Here is a 25,048-nt window from a genome sequence, read left to right on the forward strand (position 1 = left end):
AAATAAAATATAATTGGGCAAGGTTTATATGTATAATATCTGTAGCTTTTAACTTCAACACTTTGTGTACACTTCAAGTAATAAAGGCCTTTCAGGTATTTCTGTAGGAGATTAATTGTCTTGTTAGCCTATCAGTAGTAAGTGTGTACATCTGTGTGTGTTCCCGTGTCCATATGTTTATTCAGTTCAGCTCTCTTTACATAGTCTGTATTTAGTTTTAAAATAGTTAAAATGATCACCAAAATTAGTAGTGTGTTCTGTGTGGAGTTCTGAATAAATTGCTGCTGCTACCTATAAAGTCACCAACACCATTTAAATTTAGAAAATGTTTTTCTTTTGTGTCAAATAATTTATGAAATGTCTGAAATTGCTATCTGTTATGATCTTAGATAAAATTTTCTAGGGAAATCATCAAATACTATCAACCGACCCCTCCCTTTCACATAACTTTTGGTAATCAAGGAATTACATTATGTAAAATAAAGGGAAAATAAAGAAAAGGAAGTATGTGGGATTAATTAAAGTCAGTGTTAGATCTGACAGTATGCAAGAAGTAGACTGATGCATAATTCAAAACTCATTTTTTGTCATGGATTTTATGTTAATGCTTAACATTCAGTATGCATAGCTTATGGGACTAGCTGTGTATAACAGCATCACCTTGGATATTCGTTTCCCTCCCTGCTGTTACAAGAAATTATTGAGCCCTCCCATCATTCCTAGTGATCAAAATATACCAGTAGGCATCTGCAGTGTGACCACTGACGACTTATGTCAAATTATGCCTGTAAGTATAAAGTTATTAGCATCTTATTCCTTAATGCTGAATCATCTGTCTTCTACCTGAAATATTTCTCCTCCTAATGCTCTTCTTATTTTTAAATATAATTTCTGTCTACCTATGTAACCCATCTCCTTTTTTGTCTAGCTTTCTCCTTCCTCATAGAGACTTAGCACCCACTTTGCTGCACTCTTGGGCCTTTACAGCATAGCAGAACAGGCTTTGAAGTGAGAGAGACAGAGATTAGAATTCAGGCTCTGCCACTTACTGGTTCTATAAACTTGGATAAGTTTTTTTAACCTTTCTGACCTCTAGTTTCCTTATGTGATCAGTGGGACAGCAAAACTTATATACTGGGGGGTTAGATGAGATAATAAAGCTCTCCTGTGGATTCTAAAATTAGATGATACTGTGCCATATTGGTTAATAGTGTCTGCAAAAACATCTCTAAAATAAATACAACAAATGAATTTAATGGTACTGTCTTTCATAACATTCCTCCATTCAGAAATTAGATTTCTCATCATCAAATGTAATCAAAGATTAAAATTTAGCAGAAGAGTGGATACTATACATATACTTCTGACTATCCTCTATAGTATTTTTTACAGCTGATTTTTGATAACTGTTGGTTAGCAGAAAATTCTTGGTAATATCTTTAGCAAATAGCCTAGATGTGAAGAATCTCTTTTACTAAATATTCCTATCTAAATAGCCCTGTGTTTTAATAATCTAATGAGTTTGATATAAGTTTGGTGCTTTCCTGTGAAAGTTGAGAAATCTCTTTAGAACATGTGTTTGGAAAAAAAAAAAAAGAACATGTGTTTGGTTAGAAAACTAATCTTCATACTCTGCGGGGTTTGATATCAGGCACATTTTTTGGAAGTTGGTTTAGGATATTTTCAATTAAGGGCATAAAGCCACATTTTTAGAAGACTTAATAGTGGGGTGCCTGGGTGGCTCAATTGGTTGGGCATCAGACCCTTGAGTTTGGCTCCGGTCATGGGGCTCTGTGCTGGGTGTGAAACCATCTTAATATTCTCTCCCTCTGCCTCCATCCCCCAACTCCCTCCCGCAACATGTGCATTCTCTCTCTCTCTCAAAAAAAAAAAAGACTTAATAGAAAAATAGTGTGACATGAGAGTGCACAAGTTAATAGAGCAGGTCCTGATTAAGAAACTGAAAGGTCTCCTTTCTGTAATCTTCTCTCTGAAACATATTAGCTTTGACTCTCGATTATTCACTTAATTTCCTTACTGTAAAATGTAGGAAATAAACTAATCTCTGAGTTAACCATCTCATTTTAGATTTTTGTGATTTTTAAAAATTACACATATTCCATTTCTGTCAAATTTTTTACCAACTTTATAATTTTATTATTGGTTTTTGCCAATAAATTGCGTAATTTTATGAGTAAAGCTATTCAATATTGGCTTATTTAGAGCTAGCTTTTTTTAAGTTAATGGATATTTTATGAATGACTACACTGAAATGTTTTATATTATGGAGCTGAAGATTTCACTGTGCTAATTTCATATTCTTATGTTGGCCCTTTAATAATGAATCAAGATTCCTGCAGTGTGGTGCCAATAAATGCAGTAATATTCCACTGTTTCCTTAGAGCACTGGGATTGTCCAGCGGGAACAATAAGAAACCTTCCCAACCACAGCCTTGTAAGATTATACTCGAGGGTTTTAGATGAGAATAGAGACTCAAGCATATCCTGAAATCAGCAACTTATAATATTTCTTCTGCTTAAATCACTCCCAAATATGTTGTATTAAATAAGATTAAGCAAAAAAAAAAATAAAATAAGATTAAGCAGGGTATTCAAATGGTGTGTAAAAGCAGTATTCAGTGTCTTCAGTGTGACACTGAATACTGCCCAGTGGTTAATTAATCATATTTCAGAAATAGCATATTATAGTTAAGAGTCTATAAGACTAAGATTGACAGTGTAGGTAAACAAAAAAAAAAATCTCAACAAAAATAGGGGTTTGAAAATACAAAGTCTGGAAATAAAGGGCCTAATAGTCCTAAATAAAACAGATTTGAATACATAACTTCATAACCTATTGACTTTGTATTTTGTCATTAAAAATTTCATCTCTAAAAGATTATGACGGTAAGTCCTTTTCCATGGGTTCACCTGGTAGTCTGTGGAGTTCCTAAAAAAATGGAAACTCAGGGCAGCCCAGATGGCTCAGCGGTTTTTTGTTTTTTTTTTTTTTAAGATTTTATTTTTTTATAGAGACACGGAGAGGGAATGAGAGGCAGAGACACAGGCAGAGGGAGAAGCAGGCCCCATGCAGAGAGCGTGACGTGGGACTCAATCCGGGGTCTCCAGGATCACGCCCCAGGCTGCAGGCGGCGCCAAACCGCTGCGCCACCGGGGCTGCCCTGGCTCAGCGGTTTAGCGCCGCCTTCACCCTGGGCGTGATCCTGGAGACCTGGGATTGAGTCCCAGGTCGGGCTCCCTCTGCTTCTCCCTCTGCCTGTATCTCTGCCTGTGTGTGTGTGTGTGTGTGTGTGTGTGTGTGTGTGTGTGTGTGTGTCTCATGAATAAATAAATAAATAAAATCTTTTAAAAAAATGGAAACTCAATTTTCAGTGTTCATGATTTTTATTAATAATTGAAGCAAATGATGACAGTCATACCAAATCTATGCCAGCCTAGATTTGTATAAAAATTTCTGATTTTAAGAGATTGGAAAATTTATTACGTGTATAAATATGTAAGATCATTCTAACTATGCTGCTTACCTTTTTCCTCTAATAATTTAAAATAAAACTTTAATTTTTTTCATAAAACCTGAAAAGTATCTTTAAATATTGGGCCAGGGGATCCCTGGTTGGCGCAGTGGTTTGGCGCCTGCCTTTGGCCCAGGGCGCGATCCTGGAGACCCGGGATCAAATCCCACGTCGGGCTCCCGGTGCATGGAGCCTGCTTCTCCCTCTGCCTGAGTCTCTGCCTCTCTCTCTCTCTGTGTGACTATCATAAATAAATAAAAATTTAAAAAAAAAATAATAAATATTGGGTCAGTTTTTCTGTTTGTAAATCTTTGTTCATGGATAACATGAATTATAGGAATATATTTCTTCCACTGTTTCCAACTTTTTGGGGGGAGAGAAGAGCACTGTAACTGAAATGTAGAAACTACTTAACATGTATGAACTGTTTTTTTATGCTTAAATGATTAATCCTAAGATTTTTAAAGATTATATATGGAGAAATACTACAAATTCATAAATAGTAATGTTGCAGATGGCAGTAAATTATAGTGGAAAGCTGTGCTCTTAGCTTGCTGCATAAGAATAGGTCCCAGAATTATGCCTCTATCATTTGAACTGGATGTTTTCCTCTTACATGACTTTTCCCAGTGAGTTTTTCCAAGCCTTTTATGTGGTAGAAATCATTAACAAACATTGTGTGCCCTGGAAAAATATATCTGAAATACTATCTTTAGTTCAAAATCTGAAAGAGTCTATCTACTCTATCTTACATGTGAGTTCACTCTAAGATCTGCTTAACTAGTTTTAGGTAATATTTTTTGATTAAAAACATAGGTAACAGATTTCTTTTTACAGGAGTTGGCCCATGGGTTAAGTGAACTCTTGTCGTATGAAGGCAATGTTGAAGAAGATTTCTATTCAACATTCCAGGTACTGTTAAGGGCAAATGGCTTTCTGTTAACCATGTATTTCATATAAGAAAATTGCCATTTGTTATTCAACACCTATTACTAGAAAAGATGACCGAGAATTGATCAACACACACCATACCATCCCTTATCATAAAGGGTCTTAACCTGATAAAGTAGAGACAGTGCAGCAGATACTTGGAGATGAACAGTCAAGGAAAGTGCCTAAAGAAATTCCCCAAGGGTGAAGGCACCCTGCTAGGCACCTAGCATATTCCCTTGCTTCAGTTACTTTCTCAGAGCTCTTCAGCTTCTAAAAATAAGCCTCTCCTATAGCTTAAACACAAGAAGTTAGGAGCAGAAACTAATGGATCAGACCAAAACAGTCTCATTTCCTTTCCCTTAACAGTAATTGGGAAATGGAAGTCAGAGTAATCCACATAGCTGCAAAGAGCTGAGTATTATCTCAATGGCTACACAAGTTGATGAACAGCAGTAAGGTATTTAACTGTATTCAACAGAGCGGGCTCAGTCCCTGTAGTTTGTATGTTGACAAGTGGGAGGAAACCCATGCTTAAATTTTACAAACTTGTTCATTGAAGTCTATTATTTTTAACCATACCAGTAAATATCTTATGTTGGAATCTTCCATTAGGTTTTTCAAGAAGAATTTGGAATAATTAAGTCCTACAATTTAAAGCCAGGTGGTGATAAAATTCCAGTTACCAATCAAAATAGGAAAGGTAAGTAAACACCATTTCTTAATTAAAATGCATTAATGTTTACCATTTACTTTTACTATTTAATGGATATAAAATTGCTTTCCAGAATATGTACAGCTTTATATTGACTTTCTTCTCAACAAATCCATCTATAAGCAGTTTGCTGCATTTTATTATGGATTTCATAGTGTGTGTGCTTCAAATGCCCTGATGGTGAGTTTAAAACTAAATTATGCTTTCAATTAGGTTTTGTAATACTATAATATTGACAAGTCCTTAAATAGATAAGCTTCTAAAGCAGAAAATACGTTTTACTTTTTAAAAGTAGAGCTAGAAATAAAAATAGTTTTCTCATTTTAGCCTTAATTCTCTAATGGAAAAAAAGACCAGTCAACTCGATTTTTCTTTCCTTGGACTGTGTCTTATTCTGTATCTTTTGGGGCTTACGAATTTTCCTTAAGAGTAGATGAAGAGATCCCATAGGCTCAATGTCTTAATCCTGAGGGACAAAGCACAGAAAACAGAGTTAACACGTAAGCTCCAGGGCCGAAGCCATAAGTTCTGATTAAGGAATATATTTATAACTGCTTCCTGAGTCACTTTTTACCCATCGGAAGTAGTATGTCTTCAGAGTCATGATAAACTCTGTTTGGTTTGACTTGCCTTAGTCATGTGAATACCGTGTCAGAATTACCCTTACCCTAAGGTAAAATTCTTCTAAAGAAGTACTGCTCTCCGGCCCAGCTACACAAGGGGCATTCCATCATGCCACTTGTATCTCCCCTCAGTTTTACTATGAGGGTATGGAGTAAGGTCTTCCCTTTGATTTACTATTATAGGAGAGAGCTTGTTTTAAGGTAACTTTTGTCACGTATTTGTTATTAGAAGCACCTTTGAAAAAGGAGCACTTTATTGAGCTCTAACTGGGTTTTTGTCTGTGAAGCACTGGTAGTTGTGGGGTTGGAGGAAGGGAAAATAAGTAAATGGCATAGCATGGTCTCTATTCTTAAGTTTTAATCTCTTTAGGTGAGAGACAACTTATGTAAGTGAAAAACCAGTGAACGACATGAGGCAGAGTATAACCAAGTATCCAAACTCTGCAGTGCACCTAGGAGACGTGTGGGATATTGGAAGGAGGCTGAAATAGCTAGGAGAGTTTCAAGCAGGCTTTGTGGGAAGAGTTGTAATTTGGATTCATGCTTAGTCATCTGCTTGTTTCTCTGGCAAACTGCTAATTACTATTTGCAAAAGGGAGAGCCTAATAGTTTGACAAGATTTATAAATTTTTAGAAGCAAAAATACCTTAGCCTCAGTAGAAAAATAAAAATGGAGATTTTTTCCCCAGTAAAAATGGCTTGATTTACTATAAGAGAAGTCATGTGTTTTATAATATGATTCAGTGAAGATAGTTCCAATTTCATTTTTTTTTAATCATCTTTTTTTTTTAAATCATTTTTGGAAAATGATTATTGGCAGCTGCTTCGTCCAGAAGAGGTTGAAATTCTGGTATGTGGAAGCCCTGAACTGGATATGTATGCTCTACAAAGAAGTACTCAGTATGATGGCTATGCCAAAACAGACTTAACTATAAGGTTAGCTCATTCTACTTCTGAAAGTGAGATTGCCAGAGAGGGAATGAAAGAGAATGTGACTTACTTGTATAATTTAGTCTTTAAATCAAGTTAGCTGAAATATTGTAGAGTCCTACCTTGCTTTATCTTTAGAAAGTAATGTGAGAATATTAAATATGAAATCATTTAGCAATCCCCTTGGGAGAAAGTGATATAAATAAGTTTCTACGAAAGTATAAAAAGTTTTTGTTTTTTATTAGAGTGTGGGGTGGGTAGGGCAGAGAGAGAGAGAGAGAGAGAGAATCTTAAGCAGACTCCACATCTAGCACAGAGCCCAACACGGGACTCAATCTCATGATCCTGAGATCATGACCTGAGCCAAAATCAAGAGTCAGATGCTTATCCTACTGAGCCACCCACGTACTCCAAGATTTTTTTTTTTTTAATGGCTTTGAAAAAAAAAATGGCTTTGGTTCTAGAATTTCAGGGATGCTATACTTATAAATAGCATTTTTAAAATACTGTGCTGAAAAAAAATAAGACTTGTGAATTATATAGGAGATAAGTGACTTTGGTACTATCCACTGTTGGATTACTTTTGTAATTCTATAAAGTAACATGTTACTTTTGAGATGCTTTGGTGGCTCAGTTCACTAAGTGTCTGACTCTTGATTTCAGCTCAGGTCTTGATCTTAGGGTCTTGAGTTCAGGTCCCATGTTGGGCTCCATGCAAAGCATGGGGTTTACTTTAAAAAAAAAAAAGTTACTTTTATAATAATATTAGTCAAAAATCCAATTCATATGTAGAATCTTATGGCTCCTTAACTTCACATTAAGGGCTATTGTGTATGTTTAAGGGAATTTTTTTTCCTTAAGAGTTTACTTTATGTTACCTTATTCTGATCTGTAGGATTTTTAACAAGACATTTTTATATAAATTTCCTTTGGTGTTCTTTAGATATTTTTGGGATGTTGTGCTTGGATTTCCTCTTGATCTTCAAAAGAAGTTGCTACATTTTACTACAGGAAGTGACAGAGTACCGGTAGGAGGAATGGCTGACTTGAACTTTAAAATCTCAAAGAATGAAACTTCTACTAACTGGTAAACTTCCAGATTGTAATTTTATTTTTAATCTGTAAATTTTGCTAATAATAATGTGTTTGGAGGGGATCCCTGGGTGGCTCAGCAGTTAAGCACCTGTCTTCAACCCAGGGTGTGATCCTGGAGACCCTGGATTGAGTCCCACGTTGGGCTCCCTGCAGGGAGCCTGCTTCTCCCTCTGCCTGTCTCTCTGCCTCCTCTCTCTCTCTGTGTCTCTCATGAATAAATAAAATCCTTAAAAAAAAAAAAAATGTGTTTGGAATTAGAGGATTCTTTCAATCAGGAGTCATTTTTGTAGGAGAAATCTTGGGAGTAAATAAAGCCTTGACATGAGACAAAATATGCATTCAAATTCTCTACTAATTTTGAACACTTATCAATGCCAACTGTTAATTCCTTTCTATCAGCTTTTTACTTTGCTAAGTCAACTGCTTCGTAGTCTCTTTTAGAATCTAGCTGGCTTTTTGTAGTATACTGTATAATGTTCTTTTTTATTTAAAGGTGTTTTTTATTAAAAATATTAAGGTGAGTTTTTTTGGCTACTGCAGTTAATACAAGTCCTCTAGTAGTAGTCCTCTCTCTCTCTCTCTTTTTTTTTTAATCTAGTATGCTTTGCATATGAAAATAACAATGATGGCTTTATTTTCTAATAGTATTGATGGGTTTAATGCTTATCTACTTGTTTTCTCAAACACCTTATAATTTCCAAAGCTGATTTGAGTAGTCACTATTTTTATTAGAATCATTTTTTTTCTCCCACTCAATATGTTCCCTGAGTTTTGTCAGCTTTTCCTTTCATTTTAAAACTAGACTCTGTTCTTTCCTTTCACTACTGTCACCACCCTGGTGTAGTTACTTTTTGCCTCATTCCTAGTTTATTGAAATGGACTTCTTCCTGGTCTAGTTGCTCAGATTCTTCCCTTCTTAGTTACTTTATCTTACTAAATTCATTGTCCTTAACACTGCTTTGTTCATGGTTATTTCCTTAGGCCATAATAGCTTTACTGCTCTCCTTCAGTTTAAGTTCTAGACTCTGGAGCCTGTCAGATAAATTATGCTCTACAGTCTTCTCCCCAAGATTACATATCAATTTTCCTTTCTTGTCTTGCTTTAGTCAGCAGGCTATTTTGCTATTCCTTAGATACAAAGACACATTTTGTCCTTTCCTTTTTTCATATGTTTAAGTAATTCTCTTAAAACACTTCCTAAAAAAAAAAAAAAAAAAAAAAAAACTTCCTATCTCTCTACTCATGAAAGTTCTACCCCTCCTTAAAGATCCAGTTTCACATCAATTTCCTCTGTAAAGCCAAAAATCATTCCTTTAATGTGCACATCAATTGTTTTATAGAAGTCTTAATGTCACTTAGCATTTTGCACCTTTATCCTAGTCATTTAGCCCCTCAAGACAGAGGCCATGTCTTATACATCTTTGTAATTTTCAAGTAGCCACACACATATTAGGTGCCCGATAAGTGTTTCTTGAAAGAATATTTAAGTCAACATCATTATATTAAAATACAAGATAAATATTCATGCATATGTATATATAATGAAAAAATGTCCAAATAAGATTTACAACTAAAGACCTAAAATGAAAAAAATTCAAAAGAAGCTTTTTAAAGGTTATATAGGCTTTTTTACTTAACAGAAATTAATTTTTTAGAATATTAACAAAACTATTGTCAATTTAAAAAGAGTAATCTAAAAAAAATAATAAATAAATAATAAATAAATAAAAAGAGTAATCTGAGGGGTTCCTGGGTGGCTCAGTTGGTTAAACGCCCAACTCTTGATTTTGGCTTAGGTCTTGATCTCCATGTCGTGAGTTCAATCCCGCATTGGGTTCCATGCCCAATGTGGAGCCAACTTTCAAAATAAGGAAGGAGGTGAATGAATGAATGAATGAATGAATGAATGAATGAATGAATGAATAAGTAATAAAGGATAATGTGAATAATGCAATTTAAAACAAAAAGTGACATTACAACCAAACTTTTCTGTTATCATTTCAGGGATTATTTTGTCGGCACACATGGTTTAGGCATAAATCTTTCACAACTCTAGGATTTGCAGTAGGACATTCACATAGATTAAATATAGTTGACTATCAAAGATGGTCATCACCATTGTAGATCCATTAGATTTTTGTTCAATAAGAGTGTTCAATTTTTACATGGCAACAGTACTGGTGTAAGGTCAAACAAATCAGGGTTTGATTATTGGGTCTACAGCTTTACCAGCTCTATAATGTCAGACAGATTGCTTAACGTGTATGTTCCCATGTTTATTTTTTCTCATCAGTAAAAGGAGGATAACAAAAACCACTTTTTAGGTTGCTTTGAGGCTTAAACACTGCATATAAAAGCACTTAGCACAATACTTGTTGTAGACCAACCACTCAATAAATGCAAACTGATTATAACAATTTTAAGTCTCTTAATAACAAGGGCTATCGAAGTTTAGTTTCTAATCATACAAACTTCTTTAAAAATGTTCTCCTTTTCTCTGGTACCTTCCCTATTTTTGTTCACTGCCTTCTCTGACTGACAGCTGTTCTGATGCTGCGAAATCCATAAAGTCTGAAGAAAGGGCATAAGAAATCAGTAGCAATCTAAAGTGAAGATGAACAGTATCATCAGGGAAAGGGACTGGGGGCTGGTCCAGAAGATTCAGAGGATGAATGCTGCACGTGCCCTGAGGGCAGCGGCATTGAAAGTATGGGCATCAAATATCCAGAAATGTTCTTTCAATTATTTTTGTATAGTCAAGACTGAAATAATAGTAACAGCTCTATTATCTACTATTCTGCTGGGTGTTTTATACACATAGCTCTTGAAATCTTTTAAACAACCTACTTAGATAGGTTTACCCTGTCATGGTAACAAAGACACTGACATGTGGAGACCTGAAGCCACAGCCAGTAAGTTGGGGAGACAGCATTCAAATTCAGGTCTGACTCCAACAATAATGCCGCCAGGATGCAAGTTTCACAAGAGCATAGGGACATTGACTGGTCCATAAACCCAGCCCTAGTGTCTAGAACAACAGTGCGCATACATAGGAGGTACCCTGTAAGTATCTGTTCCATGAAGAAATTAATGAGTCACCTCTTGGTACAGCAGCAGAGATCTGAATTGGCCATATTTGACAGTAGCTTAGCTCTTAGCCTATATGTATTTTGAGACTTAGTGTCTTTAACAAAATTTTTTTTTCCCTAGGTTGCCTGTGGCCCACACCTGCTTCAATCAACTTTGCCTTCCCCCCTACAAGAGCAAAAAGGACCTAAAACAGAAATTGATCATTGGAATTTCAAATTCAGAAGGTTTTGGACTTGAGTAACCTAGAAGACTTGAAATATATTTTATATGTAGCATTCACTTCCCTCTTATTGTGCCTTTAACCTTTTCATGTCTCTGTCTCACAGTACCTTGATAAAGCTCACCAACTTTAAAATACTGATTTTTTAAAAATCAAATATGAAATATGTTCACTGGAGGAGGCATGATTTTCTGAAAACACAGAAATTACTTGAGTGAGGAAAAGACCAGATGGCAGAGACAGGTGTGGGTCCAGCCCCTCTTTTTTATAGCACTTTATGATTCTCCATAAGTAGTTTCTCACAGGTGTTCCACTGGGAAAGCAAAGCACAGTGAAGAATGCATTGACCACACAGTGGAGCCCAGTGGCAGATTGTGTGCTGCTAGCACACGGTAGCAACACACATAGCTACATTCTCATTAATGTAAAGCATGTAGCCATATTTTCATATAGAGGTGAACAACAATAGTATAAAATGCAGTTTACAGGGTTTTTTTGATATACTGGCTTTGGTCCTTTAAGATTCTTTTCAACTTGCTGAAAAGCATGTAAATAACTACATAATAGCCTGAGATTAATGGGATTTTGATAGTGCCATTTATTGCTAAAAGATTTATTTTTACAAAGTAAATTCAGGGTTTTAGATGTGTATACAGCTTTTACAAATCAATAAAGATGATTGTACAAGAGTGTTAACTATTTTCAGACTAATTGGATTTGAGGTTCTGTTCTTTTAAGTAATGTTAGTCTGCATGCACATTGGCAGTAAACTAGTTACTTTGAGTATTCTGTAATATTTGTATAATGATCATTTCTTCTTAAGGGTCAGGACATTAGAAGGGAAATCAGATCTAACTAATTGTTGATAAATTAAGTCAATTACAAGCACAAAAGAACTGTTTTTATATATACTTTGATGTACAAGGCTTATTTCTAATACTTTTTGATCACCAGTTACACTGAAACACTAATTTTTGAGAAAGGCTAGGATAAGATATTTGACAAAAGTGAATATAATGATGACATGTGTCAAAATGATGTAGCTTGGTGTAAAAATAAAGTTCAACATTTTGGCCAAAATGTTTGTATTTCACTGGATTCTGAATGTAGTAAATTCAAAAGTACCCTTCTTGGAGTTTCTAAAAAGTAGCATGTAAAAAGAAACTGCATTTTAAGTCAGACTGTAAATGGTTTTCTTTTTATTTACAGCAAATGAAGCAGTTTTATTGGCATGGTACAAATATTTCCGAATCGAGACTTCTCTATTATACTTTGATAGCTTTTCTTCAGAAAACTCTGAAGATATATTTGCAATAATAATGAAGCCAGCATTTGGTACCAGCATACGGTTCACAGGCAAATAATACTCTCCCCCAATTTTTTCTTAGTTACACTGTTTTCTTATTGCTATGCTTCCTGAACCCCACCAGCAGAATTCTTTCAGGGTGGGGGAATGAATCTGCTTGTTCTCCTGTAGTGCTAAAGCCAATTCGAGAATCTTTGAGGAATAGGAGTTAGATTACCATTTGTTCTCCTTGAGACAGCAGTGACTCTGCTTTCCCACTGACTATATACTACGTAAAGGAGTTTTCTCTTAAAAATCTTGGAAAAGCCTAAGAGAGTTAAAGGCATGTTGGTTTTGTTTGGTTTGCTCAGTTTTTTATCCATATATGCAAATAAAACTGCTTCTCTGTTACACTGCTTGAATTAGAACGTAAGATGTTTAATGTAGGTTACTACTTACTAATAAGCACAAAAGAATCATGTATCAGAAATCAGATTTAAGTATTTTAAATAAAATGTAAACAGTTTTTATTTGGTAGAGATGGAAAAATTGTGTTGGCTTGGTCTGCATGTGTTTAATGATGTGCTTGTATATCGATAGCTGTCACTTTTAGATAAGTACACAAGCAAGCCAAATTTTTAAATGACAAAGTCCATAAGTAACTAGAAAATTATTGTTGTCTGTTGTTATTAAGTTGAAATCTGTAACCATTTATCACTTAATTACACATTGCCTTTATTTATTTATGTTCTGTTTTTGGTTTACAGTGTATTAATACCTCATTTTCTTAAAAAAAACAAAAAAACAAAAAAACCCCACTACTGTTCTATTTCGTAAATTTAAATAGCTAGAAAATTCATGTAGTTGCTTTTTCTAATATAATCTGTTAGAGAATTCTTAATTTTTATATCTGCCACAGTAAATTAAAGCATTGTGCAGTATTAGTATTTACAAAATGTCCTATCCTTTTTAAATCTTTGCTTAATCATATTTTTGTCTGTATCATCAAAAGTTTTTAACAGTCTGTCTTTTTTGTACAAATCTGTATTAAGTTGTTCATTTCTGGATAAATTTTTTCAAATATTAAAGTTATACAGTCAGGTTTCAGCTCAATTTTTTAATATTAGGCAATTAATTAAAACCATAAGTTTAAAATACCTTATAAAATCAAACCATTCTCTTCATTATACTCTTAAACTTGTGCTTAGGACAACTTCTGATACATACAGCTTCAAAAGATATGTGTTGATATTGACACCAAATAAAATCAGCTTCTTTCACATTTTCACAGTATGAAACAATGTCTATCCAGTGTCTGGATGGTCCCAGACCATTCTGTCAAATGAACGTTACAACGCCACGGAGGCTACCCAGAAAGGAACCAAGTATGACATTTCATTGGGCAACTTCAGATCTTTAGTATTCCTCCCCAAAACCGTTAGTTTGGCCTTCTTTCCCTTGCCCACATCTCCTATGCTTAAGGAAAGAGAGGATATTATGAGAATGTAGGGAGGAATGTCCTGGTGATTCATGGAAGAAGAGAGGTGACTGATTAATGAAAGATAGGTAGCTTAGTAGGAGGAAGAAAGACCAGGGTAGGTTTTCACAGTGGGAAGTACAAGATTAGTTCACCTAGATGGCCACACAGCCTTTGGTCTGGTGGTCTGGTGTGGTGGTTACGAACCACACTTAGGAGCCAGAATACCTGGGTTTGGGTTTGCTATTCACTAGCTGGTTTCCTTCGGCAAGTTACTCTCCCCATGCTTCAATTACCATGTGAAAATAATTTGTAAATGGAAATATACCTATCTATCTCATAGGTAGACTTGTAGGAGGATTAAATGAGTCAATGTGTGTAAAGCACTCACAGCACCTGGCATATTGTAAATAATATGTGATGCAAGAGGGACCATGGTGCTAATGTGATAACGTCTTAAAACCACTGCTTTTGAAGCCTTCTGCAGAGTTTTGAATATCAGACACTGGGGACAACCACAAATTAAAGAACACAAAGTGCTTCTGAGGCATTAAAATTGTGTTAGAATATTTCTTATTCTAGAAACAGTGCTTTAGAATTTATCCTTCTAGATATTTCACTAGACAAGGGTTTGGGTTTTTTTGCATCAATTTCTCTTTGTATTTTATTTTCTTTGTTTAAATTTCATTGATGTATTACTAGCTTCAGAGGTAGAGGTCAGTGATTCATCAGTCTTATATGACACCCAGTGCTCATTATATCACGTGCTCTCCTTACTGTCCATCATCCAGTTACCCCATCTCCCCATCCCCCTTCCCCTCCAGTAACCTTCAGTTTGCTTCCTATGATTAAGAGTCATTTATGGTTTGTCTCTCTCTCTCTCTCTCTCTCTCTGGTTTTATCTTGTTTTATTTTACCCTCCTCCTATGATCCTCTGCTTTCTTTCTTAAATTCCACATATGAGTGAAATCATATAATTGTCTTTCTCTGATTCACTTACTTCACTTAGCATAATACCCTTTAATTCTGTCCATATCGTTGCAAATGGCAAGATTTCATTTTTCTCTGATGGCTGAGTAGTATTCTATTGTATATATATACATATACATATATATATACCACATCTTCCTTACCCATTCAGATGAACATCTGGGCTTTTTCCATAGTTTGGCTATTGTGGACATTACTGCTATAAACATTGGGGTGCAGGTGCCCCTTCTGATCACTATATTTGTATCTTTGGGGGTAAATACCTAGTAGTGCAATTGCTAGGTCATAGGGTAGCTCTGTTTTCCAACTTTTCAAGGAACATACTGTTTTCCAGAGTGACTGCACCAGCCTGCATTCTCACCAACAGTGTATGAGTGTTCCCCTTTGTCCACATCCTCTAGGCAAGGGCTTCCAAGACTATTTTACAGATATGTAAATGGCATAATTTTAAAAGTCATAGATGAGTTTATTTTTAAAGAAATATTTCAAATACAGAGATTTCAGGGATTAATAAAACCATGTCCCTACATTCAGATCTAACAAATGTTAACATTTGGTCAGTTTTATTTAAAAATAAAATATTCGTGTCTAAATAAATACTTATATTTATGCCTGAGCCTTAATCATATGTTTGGTATTATGACTATTATTATCATAGTTTATACATTTAGAGATATTTAGTATGAGGCCTGACTTTCATAATACGAATTTTTTAATTTTAATGTAGTTCATGCAATGAAACATGGTTGATGTTTGTTTAGATTTAACCATATATTTACAATTTCCTTGCACACCATTCCCTCATCTTTTGTTTCTCACATTTACCTCTGGGATCAATTTTCTTCCTAAATTACAATTATTAGAAGCTCCTTTAATGTTTGTTGGTAGTAAATTCTTTTTTTCATTCATCTGAGAATGACTTTCTTTCACTTTTATTCATGAAAGATAGCTTTACTAAGCATACATTTTTATGCTGATGGTTATTTTTCTCTTAGGACTTTTAATACATTAATCTATGTTCGGGTTTCATTATTGATATGAAATAAGCTGTCAGTATAATTGCCATTTCTTGGTAGATAATCTCTTTCTATTTAATATTTTCTCATGACACTACTGAACATCAAAGATTATATATTTATATAGTGTGTGTGTGTATATGTATGTATATATATAGTGTATTTTTTATCCCACTTAGAATTCATTATGGTTCTTAAGTCTATGGATTTGCATCTTTCAATTCTAGAAAATGCTTCAGCCATTTCCTCTTTAAATAATGCTTCTTTCCTGTTCTCTCTAATTTCTCTTATTAAGCATATATTGGAACATCTCATTCAACCATTCCATCTCTCTATGTGCCTAATCTGTTGTTTAGCCAACCCACTGATTTTTTTTTTAATTTTCAGTGGCTCTGTTTTTTATTTCCAGAAATTCTTTTAGTTCCTTTTCAAGCTCACTTGCCCTTTCTTCACACTGTTCTTTCCTTCATATGCCACCCAGTTTTATTTCTTTAATAATTTTCAGCATATTTGTTTGATACTCTCTTTTAGATGGTTCTACTCTTTAGTTCTTGAAGTACCAATTATTTATTTTTATTTTTTTCAATAAAGATTTAATTTTTAAGTAATCTATACACCCAATGTGGGCCTGAAACCCATGACCCCAAGGCTCAGAGTCACATGCTCCATCGACTGAGCCAGCCAGATGCTCCTAATTCTTGTACTTCTTCATCTGCTGGCTCTCTTAGTGATTTGTTTCCTTGTGTGATTTGTGATTTTGTGTTTTTGCATTTTCTGTTTACTTTTGGATCCTGAATCGTGCAGGTGCCCTTAGCAGAGTAATTCCATGTTGTTCTCAGCCAAAGCCCTCCAGGTTTCCCACACTGTAGCAATTATACAACTCAATGTTTTCATGCCATTTAGACATTCTAACTGAACCCATGGGTGTACAGACAACAGGAATATTAGTCCCCATTGAGTTTAGCTGCTGGATTTTCCAGCAACAAAACTTGGCTTTTTCTATATGCACATATACCCCCACACCTATACAAATCACAATAGAAAAAATATAGAATCATTTCAGTAGGATTTCTCAGGGGGCACAATCTCGTGCTGTGTTTCCACATGTATATAGGCCACCTCTCAATATGCCTCCCTTATTTGTCAGTGGCAATCTTACTCTCCTGATTGACCTGGCTTGTAAAGAATGCTCTCATTTCAACTTTTCCTACTCTTCAACCTCTTATCAGCAAGCTTCACCTGCATGATGTTTCTCCCATTTGACCCTTCTTTGTATTCCACTCCTACAGCTTCCTCCTTTGTTTAGACACTCAACCCCTGATAGTTAACTGGCCTCCCTGACTGTAGACTCACTCTTCCCTCAATTATCCGAGGGCTCCTACAGTTAATCTTTAAAAAAAAAAAAAAGATTTTATTTATTTATTCATGAGAGACACAGAGAGAGAGAGAGAGGCAGAGAAACAGGCAGAGGGAGAAGCAGGCTCCATGCAGGAAGCCTGATGTGGGACTTGATCCTGGGACTCCAAAGGCAAGCGCTAAACTGCTGAGCCACCCAGGGATCCCTCCTACAGTTAATCTTTATAAAATTCTACTCTTGTCATATGCCTTGCTATCAAGTTGCTTACCTGACCACCTTCCAACTCCAAAACCTAACATGCATTCCACTTCTATTTTCCCCAACACCAACTTCCAAGAGGATATATAGCTCCTTTACTGAACAGCCCTGTTCAGTCCCATCCCTGCTCAGCCTAGTGCTTCTGGGGTACTCTTCCTTCAACTCTTACCATCCAACTCCTCCCTTGGCCCTACCCCCTAATCAGCTCACATCTCCTGCCCTCCATAGCCTCCCAGACTTGAATTTTCTCTCCCTTGCCAAACCTTGCCTGAACAATTACTAACCCCCTACGCAAACAAAAAAGCTAGCTGGAAGGTAAACTTCACTCTTTTTTCACACCATCCTACCTATCTTCATTTCTCAGGTGGTGCTCAGTGTTTTCAAACTGGTGTGTGGTTCAGTATATGCATTATCAGCAGCTTGAGAACGGAAGTATTTCCTGTGTCCCCACCTAGCACCTAGCACAGTGCTGGGTCAGTAAACTCAGAAAGTATTCTCCCTGACTTGTTGACTGGGCAGGTGAAAGAGTCATCAAATCAGTGGAGTGAACCAGAGAACTACTTGCCCTGCTTGGGTATATAGTTTCATCGTTAATCATAGCCTACTGTTCTGACTCACACAAATCAGTCCACACCCTGGCTATCAAGACTCCAGTGTGTCAGCCTTGGGGAAAGGCTGGGAAAACCTTCTGAATCCCCACCTACAACCATGTTCCCATCAGCCTAAGCCTACCCTTCCACTCCAAACTACATGGAGCCTAAGCTTGCCTACCTCCAATTACCGAGTGGCTCGTTCTCCAAATGAAACAAAATCAATGAGCAGTGGCGGTCATTGTACATTAACTGTGAAAGGGGGGAAAATGACCACAAAATAGTTTCGTGGTATAATCCAAATTTTGGTTATGTGAGTATGTATATATGTGTGTACATAAATGTATGTATATGTGTGCATATGTTCTGAAAGATTATATTGCACTTGGTTACTAGTAGTTATCATTGGGATTATGCATGATTTTACTATTGTCTTTTTGCTTGTGTGTTTTTAATTTCTCTGCAATGAACACTTTGTAAGAAGGAAAAAACACTTATTTTTAAAAACAGTTGTCTAGTACTCTAATCATCTACAGAATATTAATTGAAGGAGAAGAGATGTATATATATATATTGATCACCTATGGTATATGAGACATTTTATGTACACCATTTCACATTTCATTTAATCTTTACAACAGCAGTACAAAATTGATAATTGAAACTCAGATAAGTCTAGACATTTGCCATGCAGGAACCGAGGCAGAATTTGAAGTCATGTCTGTCTGACTCTAAATATGATTTTCCATTTCAAATGCTTTCCCAAACTAGTGAGGCTCTCCAGAAACTCCTAAGTTTAAACTATGCTGCTAGAAGTGTGTAACATTTGATGATTTCCTTATTTGCCTCCATTTTGTCTTCCAAAAAAATGACAGATATTCTTGGAATTTTAAAATAGAGTACAGAATAATAATTTCCTCTGGGTCAATGAAGAAATTTCATCTACAATAATACCTTAGGGAAACCATGATAGTAAAACACTATACATCTGATCACCTGGAATATAGGCAGAGTATTTATGGGGAAACTTAACAGCTCTAAATATTTTTATTGCTAAAAGATAAAATTCATTAATTCAACAAATAAATTTCAGTGAGGGGAACAGGAAACAAAGAATAATAAAGATAAAAAGATGAGAAGCATTAGTAAATAGATTGGAAAACATAAAAACAGTATAATTGAGACATTAACCCAAAAGCAGATCCCTTGAAGGGGCTGATAAAATTGATAAACTTCTATCAAATATTAATCAAGAAAAGGGGAAAACCACCCCAGATTAGAAAGGAGAAGCAGTTGCAAGTGGCAGGATGTGCTGCGGAGCCCATGTTTCTCCTCAGCAGAGGCTGCCAAGTCCATCACCGTCACCATCTGGAAGAAAACATGGTTGACAGGACAGATGTCAGAGGCTATTTTCATAGCACCCTCCAGAAACATGGCTAGGGAGGAAGAAACTGTATTGGACTCTTTCCTGTTCTGCTCTGTCCCTCGCCATAACCTCTCTGAATTCTCTCCCAAATCTGCTCCCCTGAGGGTCCTAACAGCTCCTCCAAAATGTGGCCACTTAGATCTCCAATCTCAGGTCCTCCCTTTCTCCTCTCATCCTCCCATTGTCCTTAATCTCTCTTCCTCCACCTTTCTTCTCTGGTGCTAAAAAATGATACCACCTACCTGGTAACCCCAGGTCTCCCTTGTCCTTGTCCTTGTCCAAGCAGTTGCTGAGCTCCATCAATTGTCTCCACAGCATTATCTGTTTACTGGTCCAGGCCTTGACCACCTACTTACGTGGTGAGCTCCAATCTGGTCTTTCTGTGGCCTCTTTCCTCCCAAATCCATCTACGCCCCAGCTACCAGCAACACATCATTCCCAGAAGCCCTCAATGGCTCTCTGTTGCCCACAACACAGGGTCAAAACATGGCAGCAGATCGGAGACTTTCCATTGTTCAACCCAATTTAATTAACCTTAGTGCCTATGCTTCTCCTTCAAATACATCGTAAACCTTCCAGACTTGTTGAAAAGCCATAACAAGAGTTCTGAGGGATACCTGGATGGCTAGTAAGTTAAGCATCTGACTTTGGCTCAGGCCATGATCCCAGGGTCCTGGGATTGAGCCCCATCATTGAGCTCCCCATTCAGTGGGGAGTCTGCTTCTCCCTCTCCCCTGCCCCTCTCCCTGCTTGTGCTCTCTCTCTCTCTTTCTCTCACACACACACAAATAGATAAATGAGATATTTTTTTAAGTATTAAAAAAGTTCTGAGAGTGTTACTAAGAAATTGTGTAGACACCCAAGTTATTCTTTGAACAAAAATGCAATAAACATTTTTTTAAATAGGCTATATGCCCAGTGTGGAGCCCACTGCAGGGCTTGAAATCACAACTCTGAGATCAAGACTTAAGCTGAGATCTAACTGAGCCACCCAGGAACCCTACAATAAACATTTTTGAGCATGCAAGAATTTAGGGAACACAGACCCTTAAATGCCCATCTTAACCAAACAAACAAAAAAACTACCAGATGACAAAATACAAGCTACAAGTAGATTAATCCTAAATGTAAGAAAACAAAAGCAAACAAAATGTTTTATGCGCAAGTGAAACCTGTGTATGAGGCAAACAAGACATGTTATGCATCATCCTCAGCAGAGAAAAGTATATGGTGCTTTTAAGTCCCACCTCTGAGTCAGACTAGACCTGGATTTGAATCCTCCTCTGTTCCATAGTGGTTATAGGACTATGGAGACATACCTCAATGTCTCTGGGCCTTGATTTCCTACCTATCTGCCTACTTACCTGTCCTTATCATCATCTACTCTTATCTATTCATTATCTATCTAATATCTATCTATAGGGATGCCTGGGTGGCTCAGTGGTTGTCTGCCTTTGGCTCAGGGCGTGATCCCGGACTTCCAGGATTGAGTCCCCCATCAGGCTTCCTGCATGGAGCCTGCTTCTTCCTCTGCCTATGTCTCTGCCTCTGTGTGTGTGTGTGTCTCATGAATAAATAAATAAAATCTTTAAGAAAAAAAATATCTATCTATATACCATCTATCATCTACTTCTCCGTCTATCATCTATCACCTAGCCATCTGTGAATTACAGAAACAACTGAATTAGTCCATTGTTGGGGAAATCCTCCTTCTTCTCCTGCATACCAGCCTTGGTGTGCATACACACACACACACACACACACACACAAGGCCTTTGATTCTCCTGTTCACTCAGTGCATGTTAGAATGAAAATATGCTTTCTCTCCACTCTCTCCACTCTCTGCCCCCAAGGGGGCAGCTGCTTTTGGGCTGATGAGAGCCCAGGCTCACTGGGCTATGTTTCACTGGAGTATGGATCTATGCACAGAGAAGCTGCCCTAGGGCTTATGCTTCTCTTTAGTCCTCTAGGAACCTCTGGCCTAGCCACAGTGGTCACCTGAGCTTCCAGTCTCCTCAGTCAATGGCCATGCCTATGAGGCTCATCATTCTTTAGCTCCTCCATTTGTGTCTGGGGAAGTAAGTGCGGAGGGGAGAGAAGTCAGGGATGACCAGCTAGCGAAACAAATAGATGCCCCAAACTCATGGCTTTGTAGAGTAGAAGTTAATTTTTAACTCAACAGTTCTGGGAGGAGATTCAGGTCAGCAGGACAGTTGTCTCTATTGTCATGGCCAGGCCATTGCCATCTTGTGGTTCCACCATCCCTTAGGGCATCATTGATGTTTGCATCCAGTGTGTTGAAGGAGAAAGCATGGCAATCCACCCAGAAGATTTTCATGGGTCCAGGCCTAAAAATAGCATACACTGTGTCTGCTCATATTGCTTTGGAGAGAACTCAGTGACACAGAGTCACAGGCTGGATTCTCAAGAACCAGATGCTGCCATTGAAGTTCAGGGGTACACAAAAGTCATTCAAAAGCAATCCCTGTGAAAGGAAAGGGGAAGAAGCAGAACAGGGCAGAGGGAGAAGCCAGGCTATAACAACACAATCATACAACACAATGGCCAACCCAGTTGGGAACTCTGGAGTGAATATTACCTGTCAGAGTTCTCTTTTTTGGGTCAAAATGGCCAGGCCTTTCTGTCATGCCTCAGGCAATCTGGCAGGCCTGGGAAGGGTGTGATGTTGGGTGAAGTGGCTCTCTGTAGCTTAAGCCCACACTTACCTGACCACGCTTCCTGCCTGGGGGCAGCAGGCCCTTCCTGGAAGGGATGTCTGGAGGCACAGCTCTATGTCTGCCATACATGTCCACACCTAACTGCAAGAAAGTCTGAAAAATGTGATCCAGCCCTAGGCCCAAGAAGAGGGGAGAGCAGGGCATGGTGACAGCTAACAGGCAAGATCTCTGCATGTTCCCCAAGCCCAAGAGGAGCCTGTGCTTGGAAGTTCAATGTCACAGCAGATAGATACTCTGATCTCCATTTAGCCACATGTGCTTACTTTACCTGCTATAACCCTGAAGAGAGCAGAGTGATGGGCACAGGAACCTAACCCTGGCACTAATGTCTATAGAGTATCTGTACAAGAAGTGCCTGAACAATGTGGCTTCCATCTGCAGCTTTTCCTGCTGAATTGGACTTCTTTGAGGGTATGAACAACCTCATTAGGTGCCCAGCTTATCAGTGTTTGGAGTGATTTATTAAGTAAAAGGAGGAGATGAAAATGGCCTCTGAATTACACAACTGCCCTAGATTATGTATGGGCCCATCAGCCTTGACCTCTGAGCTGCTGAAGGCCTATAATTGCTTTCTAGTCCAAGAGAAAAATCTAGAAACCTAGAAATAAATCCCCCACTTTATACCAAATGACCTACTTTTCTCTTCTGCTGTCATTTCTGAGGTTCCAGTGGTCAAAGGAGAAGTTGGGAAGTTGTCTGTGCTGGTCATAGCTTAGGACACAGCTGCCAAGCTCTTCTCTTTGATCTCTCACATGAGAACATTGGGAAATTCAAGCCAAACACACGTCCTGGCTGGCCAGGGAAGCTACCTGGGTTAACTTCTAGTCATCTGGATTCACAGGCAACCAGCATTGGGTGCTCACCGCCCTGAGCAGGGAAGCTGGCAGGTTGGTGCCAACGTCAGTGAGAGCAGTAAGGTTGCAAAGGAGGGCCTGGTGGGATAGGCAAATCTGGGCCTACCCTTCCTCCTCCTGTCACCCTTCAGTGGTACCCTAAGCCTTGTGTTCCCTTTAAAGAGAAGAGAAACCATCACAGAACTAAGAGGAAGAGACCATCTCAGCCCTGCTCAGGCCCTTGCCTGCTCTGTGACCTTGAACAAGTGACCTCGCAGGGCATCCATGATATAACCATTAAATGAGGTGATAATATCAAGTTTGTAAACCTTGAGTTTGTAAACCTCCCGGCTCTGTGCACATCTTCCTTGAGGTTAATGGGTTCTCCTTTGTCACTTTTCTTTTTTATTTTGATAACCAAAAATGGTTTCTACAAGATGACTCTTGGCTTACCTGAGGGCCATGTTATACTGAATCCTGGGTTAGTTCCTGCTCATCCAGAACCACAGACATATCATGGTTTCAGACATGGTGTTTGTGTTTGAATCCAAGGGACCAACTGGCATCTCAGCAGGCAAGACGAATGAATGAAGGTGTATTAGTTTCTTATGGCGGCTGTGAGAAATTACCACAAGCTTAGATGCCTAAAACAACATGAATTTACTTTCCTATAGCTCTGGGTCTTAGCAAGTTAAAATCAAGTTAGTTGTCAGAAGGGCTGCATTTCTTCTGGAGGCTCTAGGGGAGAATCTGTTTCCTTGCCTTTTCCAGCTTCTAGAGATTGCTCGCATTCCTTGGCTTGTGACCACTTCCTTCATCTTCAAAGCCAGCATTGTAGCATCTTGTAATCTCTCACTCTGAGGCTCCCGCCTCCCACTTTCACTTATAAAGGCCCCTGTGATTACATTGGGCCCACCCAGATTATCCAGCATAATCTGCCCATCTCAAGATCCCTCACTTTGTAACAGCTGCAAAGTCCCACTCCGGCTAAAGCAATATATTCACAAATTCCTGGGCTTAAGACGTGGACATCTTTGGGGGCCATCATTCTGTCTGCCACAGAAAGCTTTGCATTGCTCAACCAACGAAGTCCAATTGAAGACAAAATGGACATAAGAATAAGGAAAGGTCAGAACAGTAAAGCGGGTCTTTTTCATTTACTCACTGAAGCAATGCAAGCGTCATTCTTGTGATGGTTTTTTTACTCAACTGTGTCTGAAGTATTTGAAAACTAATTTTAGATATTCTGCTCTTCCTAAATACAGCAGGAATAATATAGAAAATGAAAGAAAACAAGCTTTATATACATCATGGTTTCCTCCTTTTTCTAAAGTCCCCAAAGCATTAAGAAAACCTCTTCTTGATGGAGTACTTCCAAATTCGTTCTATGAGGCCAGCATCACCTTAATTCCAAAACCAGACAAAGACCCCACCAAAAAGGAGAATTACAGACCAATATCCCTGATGAACATGGATGCAAAAATTCTCAACAAGATACTGGCCAATAGGATCCAACAATACATTAAGAAAATTATTCACCATGACCAAGTAGGGTTTATCCCTGGGACACAAGGCTGGTTCAACACCCGTAAAACAATCAATGTGATTCATCATATCAGCAAGAGAAAAACCAAGAACCATATGATCCTCTCATTGGATGCAGAGAAAGCATTTGACAAAATACAGCATCCATTCCTGATCAAAACTCTTCAGAGTGTAGGGATAGAGGGAACATTCCTCGACATCTTAAAAGCCATCTATGAAAAGCCCACAGCAAATATCATTCTCAATGGGGAAGCACTGGGAGCCTTTCCCCTAAGATCAGGAACAAGACAGGGATGTCCACTCTCACCACTGCTATTCAACATAGTACTGGAAGTCCTAGCCTCAGCAATCAGACAACAAAAAGACATTAAAGGCATTCAAATTGGCAAAGAAGAAG

At 37.6% G+C, this 25,048-nt stretch overlaps 1 protein-coding gene across 1 annotated transcript in view; it reads left to right on the forward strand.

Moving 5' to 3' along the window:
• The window catches only part of HECTD2 (HECT domain E3 ubiquitin protein ligase 2), a 71,027-nt gene extending 57,493 nt beyond the window's left edge, over positions 1–13,534 (forward strand). The window contains exons 15-21 of the mRNA XM_038578182.1: positions 629–787; positions 4,371–4,445; positions 5,079–5,166; positions 5,252–5,358; positions 6,622–6,737; positions 7,675–7,818; positions 11,037–13,534. Coding sequence (XP_038434110.1) covers positions 629–787; positions 4,371–4,445; positions 5,079–5,166; positions 5,252–5,358; positions 6,622–6,737; positions 7,675–7,818; positions 11,037–11,157 — 810 coding nt within the window. The 3' untranslated portion in view covers positions 11,158–13,534. The remainder of the gene's footprint in view (positions 1–628; positions 788–4,370; positions 4,446–5,078; positions 5,167–5,251; positions 5,359–6,621; positions 6,738–7,674; positions 7,819–11,036) is intronic.
• The last annotated feature ends 11,514 nt before the right edge of the window (positions 13,535–25,048 follow it).

Source organism: Canis lupus, chromosome 28 (genome assembly GCF_011100685.1).
Source record: "Canis lupus familiaris isolate Mischka breed German Shepherd chromosome 28, alternate assembly UU_Cfam_GSD_1.0, whole genome shotgun sequence".
Taxonomy (NCBI): domain Eukaryota; kingdom Metazoa; phylum Chordata; class Mammalia; order Carnivora; family Canidae; genus Canis; species Canis lupus.